We start from the raw sequence: 15,763 nt of genomic DNA, 5'->3' as shown, positions 1-15,763 counted from the left end.
AATAATATGTTAAGTATGTAACGTAGCTGTATGTTGCGGGTATTTAGGAGTTAACATAACAGATGTCAGTTCGGATGGGACATGTAATGAAGTTTGAAAAATTGATTATGGAAGTATGGTTTCATTTCTCCAATGTAGTTCCATTATCGGGAACATCTGTTGACATGGTCATAATTTACTTCAAACCAATACATAATTCAGATATAATAATTATATAAGGGTAATTCCGATTTCACAAGATACATAACGGATACAAGTTTGGATTGAATGTGTATCGGGGTTTAAATAATTGATTATAGAAGTGTTAGGTTTCATATTACCAATGTGGTTTGTCCATAGAGAGCATCTGTTTGTATGATTAAGTATGCTAATGAAATGAGTCTCCTGTTCCCAAAGTGATAATTGTGTAGTGCACTCTTCTACTGTGACATGTGGTAGAGCCATGAGCGATCCATCCAATCAACAAGGGTTATTCAAAGGGGTGGGTTTAGAAAATCGGGGGAAGAGAACAGTTAACCAACCAAGAATGAGATAAGGAATATCTAAATTTTATGTTAATGTACCTTGGAATAAAATGTTGTGCTTTGTTGTAAGAAGGACAGTCTAGAGTCCTAGTTTGACAATCGAGTAGAGCAGTCACGCTTTCTTGACGTGGCGGCCAATTGGCCGCCGCGCTGTAAAAGTGTACTTCATGAACATTAGAAGCGTTGTGTTAGAAATTATTTAACAGAAATAAATCTCGATGAAAACAGAAATGAACTTTGGTTGTTATTGTGTGTAATTACGCTACACAACACATATTTTATGGTTGCCGTGACTCAGGACGAACATTGAAAAACATTGGAAAACGGAGTACGGGCATCACTTGGCCAACGGAACAAAAAAAACAACGCACGACATGGAAAACGGTCAGTGTTTTTTTAAATTCTTGCAAACAGGGGTTTATGTTAAATTTTATAAAGTAAGAAATAAAAAGTAAAAAAAAAGCGTCATGACAACGAAATGTTCAAGAATTGTTTTAAAGAATTTTACTTAGTTAGGGGTTAAAGAAATAATTAATCATGTAGGGAGAAATCATGCAAGTGTGAAAATCAATGCAATTTTCATTGATCAGTAACTTTTCTAAAATATCAGTAAATTGAGAATAAAATGAATGAATAAGAAAGTGTTTGAAATTTACATAATTTTATGAGTTATAGAAATACTGAAATAGGAGGCGCACATATAGTTGAGTGTATTTAAATAATTTTATATAATTTTTGTATTATTAGAATATAGAAGTATGTACGGACACATCGTTGCATAATACAAATACATTTTTAAATTGTTTGTCTTTTTGTAAAATTTCATTTTATTTAAAACGCACAATGAAATAAGAATATCTTATGTACTTTTGTTTATTATTTTAATAAAGAAAATTTGTGGATGGTTTTATTTATTAGTATAATAGAAAAACTCGAAGAAGGCACAAATATACAAATATTCAAAGAATTTACTTATAATTTTACATTCGCAGAATTAAGAAATTAGGAATATAGATTATTAAAGACAGTTTTGTTTATTATTTTAAATAAAGAAAATAAGGCGGGTTTTGTTTATTATAATAATAAAGAAAATAAAAGTGGACGAATAAATAAAATTATTGGACAATTTAAAAATAGTTTTCCGATTTGTAAAATAAAATGAAATAGGACAATAACATTTGAAAAGATATGAAAAGAATTTGAAATAATGAGGATAAAGTTAATAAGGAATGTAAGTGTATAAATAGGAACGGAAATGTTAATTGCGAATATGAATAGAGCAGACACTGAAAAAAATATTATGTAAATATGTATATACGTCATTGTGTTGATTGCAAATATATGTAGGGTATCGGTAATATTGACGGTCTTGAGTAATTTTAAGTAAGAATTTAATGTGACCTGTCGCGTATCGCACAGTTGAAATCTAACGATAGGCACGCATTAAATTTCTAATATAAATGTACCTTATAGTTTTAGGATACACGGATCTACGATTAATCGGCTACCCTTGCTTAAGGTTACAATTATATTTTATGAGCATGGCTGACTGATCAGCGTTCGGACATACCGAGCCCGAGGTTCTGATAACCTTAGCATCCTCATGATTTAGAGAATTTATTCCTGTGCCATTGAAGCATAATACGCTATGGACAGAAGATGCGATGTTGCATAAGAATTATTTGAATAGTTTGATAAGGAGAAAAAGACCTGAACTTTGCAGTATACCGATAAATGTTCTGGTATTATGAATGCATATATAAAAAGTCTGCCCTTTTCATAAAATTGTTCACAATTGTCTTGACCAACGCGCGTATTTAAGAGCGAGCAGGTTCATATGTCGATAGAAAAATTCCTAAACTATAATGGTACACAGGAGATTTTTATTTTAAGATACGAACGCGATTCGTCTGTTTAATGTGCAATATACTAGGTAAATAAAGTAGCGCATACCTGTCACAAATTTACTTGTAGCATGTACGTAAAATATCGAGCTGTTATGTAATGTTTAAGGGAGTGTTGCGATATAAATCGGTGTAATAAAGGTTGTGTTTACTAAGACTTTCTAGTAAGTTGTCATGACTGTATTTAAGTGTAACTTAAGGGGATGTTTATAAATGTTTGCCATGATTTCGAACAACTGATACTTATATCAACACAACGCAGATGAAAAATTGAGATTTGAAGACCACGCCAAAGAAGAGCGACTTCGCGAGACAATCCCTTTCACAACGAATTGAAGAATAAACAACGTGATCAGCATGGAACATCATTGGGTTTACTCTCAAAGTGAACCCATGGTTCTATCGCTAAAAGAAGACCCAACGCCAGAAGTTTTTGAAGGACAACAAGTGACGCAACGCTGGACAAAATACTTGTGACGTTAAACACTATAGAGTTAGATGCAGCCGTTCAACTGTTTGACATGCGTAGATAACGTATTCGGAATGGTACTTCCGAGGCTTAAGACATCAAAGGGAACACTGCTATAGTTAATACCGTGTGAGCATTATGGCCAATAGAAGATCTTAATGTCCCGAGAGAAAAGAAGAAGACGCTGGAACCAAAAACGAAAATACAACAACAACGGAAACGAAAATAGATGACGCAATATGAACAGCAGAAATAAGATCAGGAACACCAAACGCACGCGTATCGCCATGGACGACCTGACGATCGGCTTATATTAATCATCAGAGCAACAGGGATAGACCCGATTCGCCTACACGACTTGAAGACGGATCGATCTTAATCTCCGCGACGGCAGTAACCAGTCCGACTTCAAGCGACTTAATTTGCCGCGAGCCGCAACTTCAATACTACATTGACGACAACAGATGTACTGAAGACCAACGATCAACAGATGATGTGCTCCAATACATCCCGATTGACATTGACGATGTATAACAATAACTAATATATCTATTTCAGCCGAGACGCTTGTAAAGAAAAATATTATTGTTATCCGCATATTTCCCATGATAGATGGGTTTATATGAATTATGTTTTCAAGTACTTCGTAATTCGATAATTAAATTTTAAAGAATTTTTTGGATCATAAAATGCAAAAAAATCAAAATAAGAGGGTTGTGTGACATAACGGTATATGCTTATTGTTTATTCTATAGATTTAATAATAGGGAAATATTTTAATAAAATGTTTGAGTATGTAACGTTGCTGTATGTTGCGGGTATTTAGGAATTTACATAACAGATGTCAGTTTGGATGGGACATGTAATGAAGTTTGAAAAATTGATTATGGAAGTATGGTTTCATTTATCCAATGTAGTTCAATTATCGGGAACATGGTTTTAGTCCTGATTAACAATTTGGCTCGTAAGTCAACATTACTTCAAACCAATACATAATTAAGATATGATAATTATACAAGGGTAATTCCAATTTCCCAGGTACATAACAGATACGAGTTCAGATTGAACTATAATTGATTATAGAAGTGTTAGGATTCATATTACCAATGAGGTTTGTCCATAGATAACATCTGGTTATATGATCAAGTATGCTTAACGAAATGAGGTCTCCTGTTCCCAAAGTGATAATTGTGTATTGCACTTTTCTGCTGTGACAGATGCATGAGCATCCACCCAATCAATAAGGGTTATTCGAAGGGGTGGGTTTAGAACATCGAGGGAAAAGTACAGTCAACCAATCAAGAATGGGATAGGAACTATCTAAATTTTATGTTGATGTACCTTGGAATAAAATGCTGTGTTATTATGGTAAGACAGAGATTCTGCGATTAGATTTGGAAAAGAACTTTGAGAGTTGTCACGTCTTCTTGACGTGGTGGCCATGTTGGCCGCCGCGCTGTAAAATTGTATTTCACGAACAATAGTAAGCGTTGTGTTAGAATATATTCAACACAAATAAATCACGATGAAAATGGAAATGAACTTTGTTTGTTACTGTGTGTTTTCCACGAACGATACATGATTACGTGACACAGAACATTTTATGGTGTGTGTCACATAATGATAGGAAATTAGGTGAAATATTTGGGTTTTCTTTATGTAAGAAATATTAACAAGTTTATCAATGGCGAGAATACATGACCGTTACAAAGTGAAAGATTAAATATTAAGATATGGTGTATGTTTAAAAACAAAAAGGGAACGATGATGCTGACACAAGGCTTGGGCTGTATTTGCATTATTTATTTGTATCACAATGCTGATTAGCGTGTACATACTTGAATAGTGACTTCTCCAGTCCTAGGTTGTAATTCAACCAACCAGCAATAAGCGCGCATAGAATCGACCAATCAAATATGTTATAGAAATTTTATTATTGTATGTTTATGTGTAGTTCGATAGAACGAGATGTTTGGTGTGGAAACGAGGTTAGACAGCGTTTAGACTTGGAGGCGTACGGATCGAAAAAGATACGATCATGTAGCTATCAGACTTTATTTGTATCACTGAAAATATTAAGTATGTCAGACATTAAACTGGATTAGAAACTGATATATGTGTTGTTGAATATTGTATCCTACATTATGCAGAGAAATTTACATTTATAGAGAGGGACGGACTTGTCCCATGCGCGACACGAGAAAATGGTAGTTAATACAAATCTCGTCATCATGACAATACGCGCATGACTAGATATTGAATGATAGGCTACACGCCAGTAATTTAAGAGTAATGAACATTGCTAGAAACTTTGTGTCGACCATGAACTATGAACGATTACGTGATATTTTCCTCAGTACATTTTTTATTCTGTACTATGTTTTATATAACAAATGATATATAATCGGATTGTAAAACATTTCATTTGTTCAGATGTCACTGTATTTTTCAAAGAGAATATATTGTACGTCATAACATCGTGTAACAATATGCATGTTTTATTATGACCTTGACATTAATAATAATAATAATTATTATTATTATTATTATATTAAGAAGAAGAAGAAGAAGAAAAAGAAGAAGAAGAAGAATAACATACACTGTGAATTAATGAAAACATTTAATTATTGAAAAATACCATGGTTTTTACAAATAAATTCACCGAATTATAACAAACACATTTATTTATAATATTATTAGTCAACCCTGTCATAAATTTGATTAAAACATGTTTATGACCTGTCATATTAAGTAGTTTTAGCCTGTACGTCAATTGGCAATGATAGCCGACTCTCTTCCTCAAACTGAACAAATATTTCACTTTCACTTTCGGTTTTGATAGTTTTGTCAACAGTGTAAATTCCTTTTGAAACGTTGATAATACGGTTGTGTAAAACTGTTTGACAAGTTAACCGTTTGTATACTGTAAAAATGAACATTGATTTTGCTATGTTGATACAATTTCGGCAGAAAGTGTGGCGCCAGTTCAACGCACCCCCAATACAGTCTTAAAACAACACACAGATCGCGCGTTGTGTAGACGGCTACACAATTGACGCGAGAACTGTCTTACTGGAAGGAGTACTCGATGTATCACGATTTGATTATTTGAGTAACATGATACGTGTTTTTGTTTAATCGTGTTCGAAGTTCAAGGCTGTGTCTTCTTCTTTTTATGTTCGATTGCACATTTATTTATGAAATCGAAATCGAAATTAGCAGTGAACTGCTGTACTTAATAATTTACATATTCAAATCGAAAGTGACAGTACTCAATAATTTGCTTAGCGACAAGACGTACATTTCACAACTGTGAGTTTGTATTTATGATGATTCAAAATCAGGACAGTCTAAGTACTGTGGAAAACCTTTAGTTCTGCTAAATTACTCGCAAAATCTTATGTGTTAAAGTTCATACAAAAATATTAAATAGGTTATTGATTAAACCAGATTTTTAAAGCAGGTGTACGAATTAAACTCACTTAGGTGGACGGTGCATGCAATTTTAAATTTGACAAGTGACATTGGAGCGATAACTAGCAAAACTATAGGTGGAATATTTAAAATACAATCATTGTTTCTTGTACATGATAAGCTACGAAGATTGTGAGATATATATGGTGAAGATGGGAAAGTCGGTAGTTAAGAACGTATTAGTGTACCGGTATGCATAAACGCAGATCTGTGTCCGATATATTTGAAAACCGCTTTCATTTCGTGGAAGCGAACAATCAAGATGGCCGATAAATACACTAAAGAACCACCGGTAATCGCCGCTATTGATATTGGTACGACATTTACAGGTTACGCCTTCAAGTTTGCTTCTAACGACACAATTTACTGCGCCGTTAACCAACCCGAATTACGGGTTCCAACGTGTGTTCTACTAAATCCAGACAAGACGTTGCGTGCTTTCGGAAAGGATGCAGTTGAGAAGTATGAAGCGGTTATGTCGTCCGCAGAGCAGAAATCCCATTTCTACTTTCGAAATTTTAAAATGTCGCTATATAAACCAGAATCAGGGGATGTGAAAGTTAATATATCTGACGAACGTGGAAAAGATATGGATGCGTTAGAAGTCTTTAAAATCGCCCTAGCTCATATGAACAACAAAATATTACAAGACATAAAAACGAGGAGATATTTTGACACGCCGATGATGAATGAAGAGATACAGTGGATTATAACTGTCCCTGCTATGTGGAGTGATTTCTCCAGGAATTTTATGCGACATGCAGCCGAGAGTGCAGGATTCGTTTCTGAAAAGACGAGGCTCGTGTTAGAGCCAGAAGCGGCATCGGCGTTTGTTAGAAGTCAAAAAATAGTGATCAAAGGTAATGCCAGTGGTGCATTAGAGAAAGGCCATCGGTACATTATAGCTGATCTTGGTGGAGGAACAATCGATATCTGTGCCCATGAGATTCTTGATAAAGGAAGAGTTATTGAAATTAACCGGCCGTGTGGCGATTACGGAGGTGGGACTGTTATTGACCAAGAGTTCTTTAGTTTTCTTGTTAAACTATTCGGAGGAGAGGTTTTTGAAATGTTTAAAACCGGAAATCGATTAAAGTTCTTTGATCTTCTGAGGGATTTTGAAAACAAAAAGTCCACGTTTTCAAAAAGTACTGACGAAGTCGTCATAGATTTAGGTGGTCTTATACACCTGTATCAACAAAAAGAGAAAGAAAGTACATCGGAAATGCTCGAAAGATCGTTATATGGAAACAAAGTCCGTATGCATGAAAACAAAACCCATATGTATTTGTCCAACCGGACGATGAAAGAGTTCTTTGAAAAGTCACGGTCGGCGATAATTAAAAATATGAAAGAAATAGTTGAAGAAAGTCAAAAAAAGAGCAAGCCCATTCAGTCCATTTTGTTAGCTGGTGGGCTTTCAGAATCGCCTTACATAAAGGAATGTATCAGAGAAGAATTCGAGGGAAAACTACAAGTCGTCTGTGCGGACGAAGGTAGATTGGCAGTAGTAAAAGGGGCTGTCATACTAGGATATACACCGCGAGACCATATTACAAGAAAGGCACCGTATACGTACGGATTTTATCGAATACGACCATTTGACAGCAAATGCCATGACGAAAATCTCAGCGTAACGTACAACAGCGTCAAGCAGTGCGACAAATTGTTTCATAAATTGATCGAAAAAGGACAGACCATTCAGCATAATGAATCCTTTGAAGTAGAAGGCGAAATCACAATACGAGATGACGATCTGAAAAATAAAATCCGCATTATGTCACTCTGGCGGTCGTCGCTTACCGACCCTAAATACTGTCAACCAAACGAGGAAAACCAGGCTCAGATTGTAGCGAAAATAGAGATAGAACCACCAAAAGGTGGATGGCCGAGCACGCTGCGGCACGTGCAAACACTAATAGTGGATGACAATCAATTCGTCATCAAGTTTGTAAACAAAAACAATAATATGGAATTCAAAACGACAGTCACTTATGTAAGCAACTAGTCCTGAAGACAGAGGTCGTTTAGGTTCGTAACATACCTTTTGGTGGCTGTGGTTTACAATTAGCTACGATATTAATTAAGGGCATTATAGTTGCTCTCAAATGTCATTTATGATTTATCATAATGTGTATAGTGTACCGGTAATTGAATTGTATTATATTATGAATATATATCAACTGTTGAAAGAATACAACAATGTGTATGCCTGCACATTTTTTCCTTAACTGTTATAAGCATCTGATTGTATCAAACAATATATTGTAGAATGTATTCTTATAGCAATACTTACTTGATATAAAGTTTAGTGTCGTCGTCATTAAAGGGACCTTTTCACGTTTTGGTAAATTGACACAATTGAAACAAAATGTTTCAAAATTGCACATTGTCGTTTTTGTTATAATATTTGCGAGGACACAGCAATATTGAACATTTACCATGCTCTAAAAATCCATTATATGCATCTTTTGACGATTTAAAAACCTGAAAACCTGTAAAATTATAAAGCGTTACAAACGCGAAACGATTGAATAATTTGGAGATTTATGATGTTTTTGTGGAGATAATGCTAAAATTTCAAAAGCACAATTTGGATTTAGAAAACAATGTTCAACTGTTGATACAATTTCTTTCTTGATGTCTGTTGTAGAGCATATTTTGAAATGAAAAACAAACATTTGCATGTTGTATACGTTGATTTGCTTAAAAGTTTTGATAGTGTATTTCGTAGTACATTGTGGTTAAAAATGTATACATCTTGTATATAAATTTAATTAGTAAGAATGTGTATGAAGATTAAATCTTGTGTTAAGTCGTGTACATCATATTCGTAATACTTTAGTTATGATGTCTGTCTCAGACAAGACGAGATAATGTCCCCGATTCTTTTTCACTTTTTGTAGAAGATATTGAGCCTTTTTTACAAGATAGCACATTGTCTGGCGTCAGTATATACGACCTAACCTTAATTTTAGAGTAATAGTACATAACCTTTTTGATGACCTTTACCTGTATTGCAATTTTAGTGTGTGTGGGGGTGGGGGGCTCAATGTGAACACTTCAAAAAACAACAATAATGGTTTCAATCGTCTGTCGCAATAGAGGAACAATTTGACAAGATGGAAAATGGACATATTATGGTAAAAATAAAGAAATCGTCGATGACTTCAATTATATCGGCACTGTTATTAGTTGCATTGGTAGTTTCACTTTAAATCAAGAACATTTGGTGAAAAGGCATTGAAGCTATATAAAGTAGTTTAATATATAAATGTAATCTTAGGCCGAAATTAATTTGTCAGTTGTTTGATTCTTTTGTAGCGTCTATGTGTTGCTATGCCTCTGAAATATTTGATTTTCGAAAATCAAAAGAGATCGAAAGCAGTCATTAATATTTTTTTGCAAAAGAGTGTTAAATGTAACAATGAACACATATGTCATGCTTCACTATGGTGAGTTAGGCAGTTACCCGTTATATGTAAATGTGTATATACGAATTGTTCGATATTGCTTAAACGTTAATAACAGTAAAAATATTAATATTCACACTGTTTATAACCAAGCATTAAATGATTATAATAAAGGATGCAAACTTTGGGTTGCAAACGTTAATCAAGTGTTAATGTATTTGTATATATGTATATGATTGTCTTTGCCATAACTTTTTTTTGTATTTGTTAATGAACAAAAGGCAAATATTTTGCCGATTGCTAACAAACTGAAACTGTTTAACGAATACGGACTGTCCCATAATTTCGAAACTGCGAATATAACTAATAGTCATGCTTTCGTATTTGAATTTAAATTTATTGAAAACTTTAATCATAAATGGTTGTTTAATATGAATAGAAGTTATATTCTAGATATTATGTTTAAACCTACATTTGAATAAAATACTTCTTAGATTTCGTTTATAGTTTGCCAACCCCTTGTATTCAGACCGGAAGATACTCACACAACATTATCATTCGTGAAGAACGTTATTGTTTTTTTTTTAAGTCAACGGGACAAAGAGGATTAATTCCATTTGGATGTTTCATCTTTTCAAAATCGTTGTTTTTCTCTGCTCTTATTTTGTTTCGAAATTTCATTGAATTTAAACACACACACATACACTCACACACGCACACACATATATATAAACAAACAAACGATACAAACATAGCACAAAAACAAAAGACAGTCAATGTAAATAAGTAGAGATTAAGTCAAATTGTTATAAATATATATATATATAATTGTTATAAATATATATATATATATATAAAAAATGGCCGCTGATGAAGACCGTGAGGTCGAAAGCTTCGGCAAAAAATAATACAGCGTTTTTGTTTAAATACAACAAGGCTAATAGAGACTTTGTTATATATAGATATATACATGTAAATACATAGATATTTTCAAAGCATGACCCTTGGTTATCGCAAGGGTGTACTTTATTTCTCAGTTCTTTGAACGCGTAATATTGATACCTTAATCAGCGTCCTTTGCACTTCACTAATAAAAAATATAGTGAAATTTGGAAGTGCCAGGTTTGGGGTTCGACGACATGCGTGGAGTTCTCTTGATGACTATGCCGCGAGTACCGATTGTAGAAAATTGGTGTAGTTAATCAAAAACTCTGGGTAGAGTTCTGTAGGCATCAAGTCTGATATGACGTCATCGATCATTCCCATGAGGTACAACACCAGTGTTGCAGGTTCTGCGTTTTTTAAGTGTTCGTGCCGTGGTGCGCTTACTGGCCGAACGGTTTCTAGGAACGTTTGTAGACGTGTCGGCGAGTCGGTAAAGGGGCACTCAAAAAGTACAGTACCACTTCGATGTGCATGTACTGGTGTGTGCACTTTGAGCATAGGACGGGTTGTTCAGGTGGATTTTTGCAGCATAAACGAGACAGGAACTTCATGAGCGAAAGGCTGTCTGGGCGGATCTTCGCGAGTCTCCATATGGTAGCCGGTTGCAGGCTCTTGTGAACTTCTTTGAAAAGCGAAAAATCTGTATGTTGTTCGAGCCTCAATAGCCAGTGACTGGTTTCGTGTTGGCGCACTGCCTTTTTAATTACAGATTTCCATTTCTCTTTTGACGGGAATAAACTGTTGGTTTTAAAGCTCATTAAATAGTCTTCAAGGTGATATTTTTGAAGAATTTTCACAATATCTGGAATAAAGAAAATTTTCCGGTTTTCGCACAAATCAAACTGACACAGTCTTAAAATGAAAAGCATATGGCACGGTTCGCTAGTAGGGGCGTGGCATTGTGAACCATAAACGCTTACTTTTGTAAGTCGATAATCGCTTCGCTAGATGTCATTTCCGCAAGACCGAGCCTCATGTCTGAGCGCATGAGGTGGGGGAGACCTTGGGCACGTTTCAAACAAAAGTGGTGGGCTACCTCGAGTTGTTGCATGTCGGCGATAGAGATACTGTTCCACAGCTCGCAGCCAAACAGCGCTTTGGGAATGACTGCGGTCTTGTACAGTTTAATCGCTGTGTTTGGGTTTGCTCCGGACCTTCCGGACACTTTCTGGGAGAGGGAAAGGAACATGCCTCTAATTGTCTGTTTCACAGCGTCAATGTCGTAAGGGTATTTTCCACTGATCGACTGGATTATACCTAAATGTTTGTAATGCCGCTTCAGGTATTGGTGTTGAGTCATATGCAATCTGGAGAGTGGGTACTGCTTTGGACCGTTTTCGGCGCATGGTCATAACGGCACATTTGGAAGCGTTGTATGTGAAACGCTACTTGTTGGCGTATGAGTTGCACTTCTCCACCAGTTCGTGTAAGCCGCGGCGCGAAAGCGACAGGAGTACCACGTCATCAGCTTGGGTTGGGAAACATAAATAACAAATTGAAATAAATGAGGCCCGAAATGAGGATTACGGGCTTGAGTCAACCGGAAATATCTTATACCTTATAAAATAAATTTATGAAATGACAAATGAAAAACGTAATCATCAACTATTATTTTCAAACATAACTATATACCCTTTTAAAAAATGCATATAAGATACTATTTATAGTGATATTTGTGGCAATCGGGAACAGTACTAAGTTCCGGACGTTCGTTAGTTAGGACTTTTGAATCTATGGGAAATACCTGATGCTTATAAAAATAAACTGTATTAAGTTACAAATGATGAGCCTACTAATGCGTTATCATTTTCAAATTATAACTCTATCCAATTGTGTTTTGTTTTCAAAAATGCATATAAGATTCTTTATATAGTGGTCTTTGTGACAATCAGGAACAGTACTTTGACGTCTATTATTTCGGATATTCGAGTCTAAGGTTTAAAAATAGAATATTCGAATCAATTGAAATAATGAAAAACGAATTCGAATATCATTTCAAGTTCGTTCCCACTCATAATTGCAATATAATTCGATAATGATGACCATTAGCTTTACATTTTCAAGTAACAAATGAGTTATTAGTATATTAAACACTTATTGTTAAGCTTTGTGTTAACCTATATTCATCGACACGATGCAAGGCATGATATTATAGGATTAAACATTGAGCAATGTGCAAATGCTTGCATCACTCAGTAGAATTATACTTCAAATGCAATTCCTGCAATGCTTATGTCCGTCTGGTACAAAACGCGCATACGTCAAAACGTACCGAAACTTCTTCCAGTTGCTAATCGGTTTAAAACGTATGTTTCTTATAGACGATATAAAGAGAACTTGTACAAAATTGCTGAATTATAAAACATTTAAGCAAGAACCTTGTATGGAACCATGAATACCAACTCGGGGGAGAGAATGTTGTATTTAAGTGTTTAGTTAGTATTATAATTGTGTCCCTTTAACGTCAACATATTGAATGTAAATAACTACATGTAATGCGTTTTTGTTGTACATATTTAGCAAATACAGCTAAACAAAGATGTCGTTTTTAATTCGCTTGCATCGTGAAAATATTTTTTACCGGACATATGTGAATTAAAATTCGATCATTAACAAAATGCAACAAATATGTGTTATTTAATAAGAAAAGAACTAATGGGAACTGTTAATAAAACAGAATTGTCTAAGCACATATGTCTTAAAGGAACTACAATTACCAACTTATGGGAGGTAAATGATGTATCGAAATCTTTAATGAGTATATAAATATAGACCCTTTAACTGCATGCGTAATGAAGGGAATTTAATACAGCGTTCTCGATATACGTCTATAAACCATATTAGAAGTGTGCTCCTTAGTAATGAAGGGAATTTAATACAGCGTTCTCGATATACGTCTATAAACCATATTAGAAGTGTGCTCCTTATTTCTAAAAAAAAACTATTGCGATTTTGTTGTACAAACCATGAAGTATGTGACTTAACAGAAGCATTTCTTTATACGATAACGTAACAAATCATGTTATCACGTTATCTGAAACTCTATTATTATTATTATTAAATGTACCGAATAAAATGACAAAAAGAATGTAAAGATATCTACAGTCCTAGTGGAAAAAACAGTGATCATTTCTTGTTTTATTAATTTGTATTTTTCGAGATGGTGAAGTTTTCAACCGACAAGTATAAGACATTAATACATTTATATTTTCCTTTAAGTGTCAATCTAATTAGTTAGCATTCTTATTGAAGTCATTTGTTATGACAAAACGTCGAATTACATTTTGTTTACTGTTACATCATCTTATATCAACATTTAAAGTAATGCGGAAACAGTTGTTATCATTATCATTTAATTTAAACAAATTGTTGAGATCGTCATTAAAACTATAGTATCTGTCTTTAAATCGTTATTATTGCTCCAAATTGTTAAAAACGGGCAATATGTATGTAATACGAAACTTTGCAGGGTGACATGCGCTACAAGTAATAGTAACGCACATGGTTAACTGCTTGAACCTTTTATTTAAAAGCGACACTATAACATATGCAAGGCATTTATGTGTTGTTTTTATAATTGTTTTTATGTATAAAGACATGAACATGATACCGTATTGTGCGTGTGTTTGACCGGTGTATAATACAGCAATTTTAAATAGTGTTAATTAAAACGTATTTTTAAACTGTGCTAGAACTTGAAGTTCTTTGCGCACAGTGAAGTTTTACATACGCTGGCGCAAAGCAACAGTGAAGAGAATAAACTATTTAAGTGTTTCTCGATACCAGACAAGGAGTGTGCTTCTTCGTGGTAAAACGTATTGTAGAGTTCCGTTTATCATATAACATGTTTAGAACACAAAGATATTTAGTGTTGTCGTAGTCAAACTGGCTCAGTTAACTCATTGATGTCTAGCGTCTAGAAAAGAGGCCTTGGCAAACAGCGTAGACCCAGATGAGACGCCGCATGATGCGGCGTCTCATCAGGGTCTGCGCTGTTTGCTGAAGGAATTTCTGTGATTAATATTCTAAATATAGAAATAAATATACTAGACATCCCTAATTTTGGAAATAAATTGATCCAATTTAGAAGGATTGGAGAGTCCACTAGGCATAAATGGGTTAATATAGCACTGGAATGCAAATCCGATGACTGCGGTTTCGATCCCCAGCCCGGCTACATCACTAGTGTGGGGAGTGGTCATAAAACCCAACACAACAAACAAACAACCGATAATGATATATACGTTTCTGCACAGTAATTACCGAAGGGAATTCTGTAATTTAAGTGAGTGGAAAGATTTGTAACCTTCTAATGTTAATGAAATAGGGTTTAAGTTTATATTTATAAATATAATGGGATTATTTTTGTTTTCAAGGTGGTGTCATTGTATGTTATAATAGTTCACTCAAATCCATTACCTAGCAAGTGGCTATGTGTTAAATGCTGAGACCAATACATAAGTGTTTGTGGTTAAGGTGTTTATTTTTGGAATGCTGTTGGCACGTTGTGGCATCGTGTTTTCATAATGTTTTCAAATTGATACCGTTTTATTTTAGATCTGTGTCAAACAGCCCATGCAGATTGTAAAGTAAATCTCTTTTATATTTGTTTTTTCTTTCTTTATTTAGGCAACTTAGCACATTATGGTCATCACATGCCGGTTACAAAATAATATGTTTAAGGCTTAAAGAGCATTAACCAAAATTTTGATGTACGCATTTGTTTCTTTTATAAATTAGAAATTTAGAAAATTTATTGTAATGATTTAACTTTGAAAACTCTATCACGATTCGTCCTAGGTTGATGCAATCAAAAATGCTTAAAAGTAATACACGTATTGCAAGGTACGTATGCAATAAGCTGCTTTTTCTCCTTCATCAAGGTTCTATACGTTGGTAGTGAGAATGTATAACATTATGTTTACTTAGTTAAGTGTACACTCAAGTGTTCACACACTTTTGCATGTTTAGTACTGCACTTATAATAGGATATGTTTTACCAACCATGTTGTAATTATTTTTATTAGATGAACT

General features: G+C 34.3%; 1 protein-coding gene across 1 annotated transcript; it reads left to right on the top strand.

Annotated features, from left to right (window-relative positions):
• The first annotated feature begins 5,722 nt into the window (after window positions 1-5,722).
• Window positions 5,723-10,282, top strand: LOC127851704 (heat shock 70 kDa protein 12A-like). The gene has a single exon (XM_052385556.1). It carries the CDS (start codon window positions 6,634-6,636, stop codon window positions 8,377-8,379), a length of 1,746 nt encoding a protein of 581 aa, XP_052241516.1. The 5' UTR covers window positions 5,723-6,633; the 3' UTR covers window positions 8,380-10,282.
• Window positions 10,283-15,763: the final 5,481 nt, after the last annotated feature.

The sequence above is a fragment of the Dreissena polymorpha genome, chromosome 11 (assembly GCF_020536995.1).
Source record: "Dreissena polymorpha isolate Duluth1 chromosome 11, UMN_Dpol_1.0, whole genome shotgun sequence".
NCBI lineage: Eukaryota > Metazoa > Mollusca > Bivalvia > Myida > Dreissenidae > Dreissena > Dreissena polymorpha.
The sequence above is the reverse complement of the archived record's forward strand: the minus strand, read 5'-3'. Positions and strand labels throughout refer to the sequence as shown.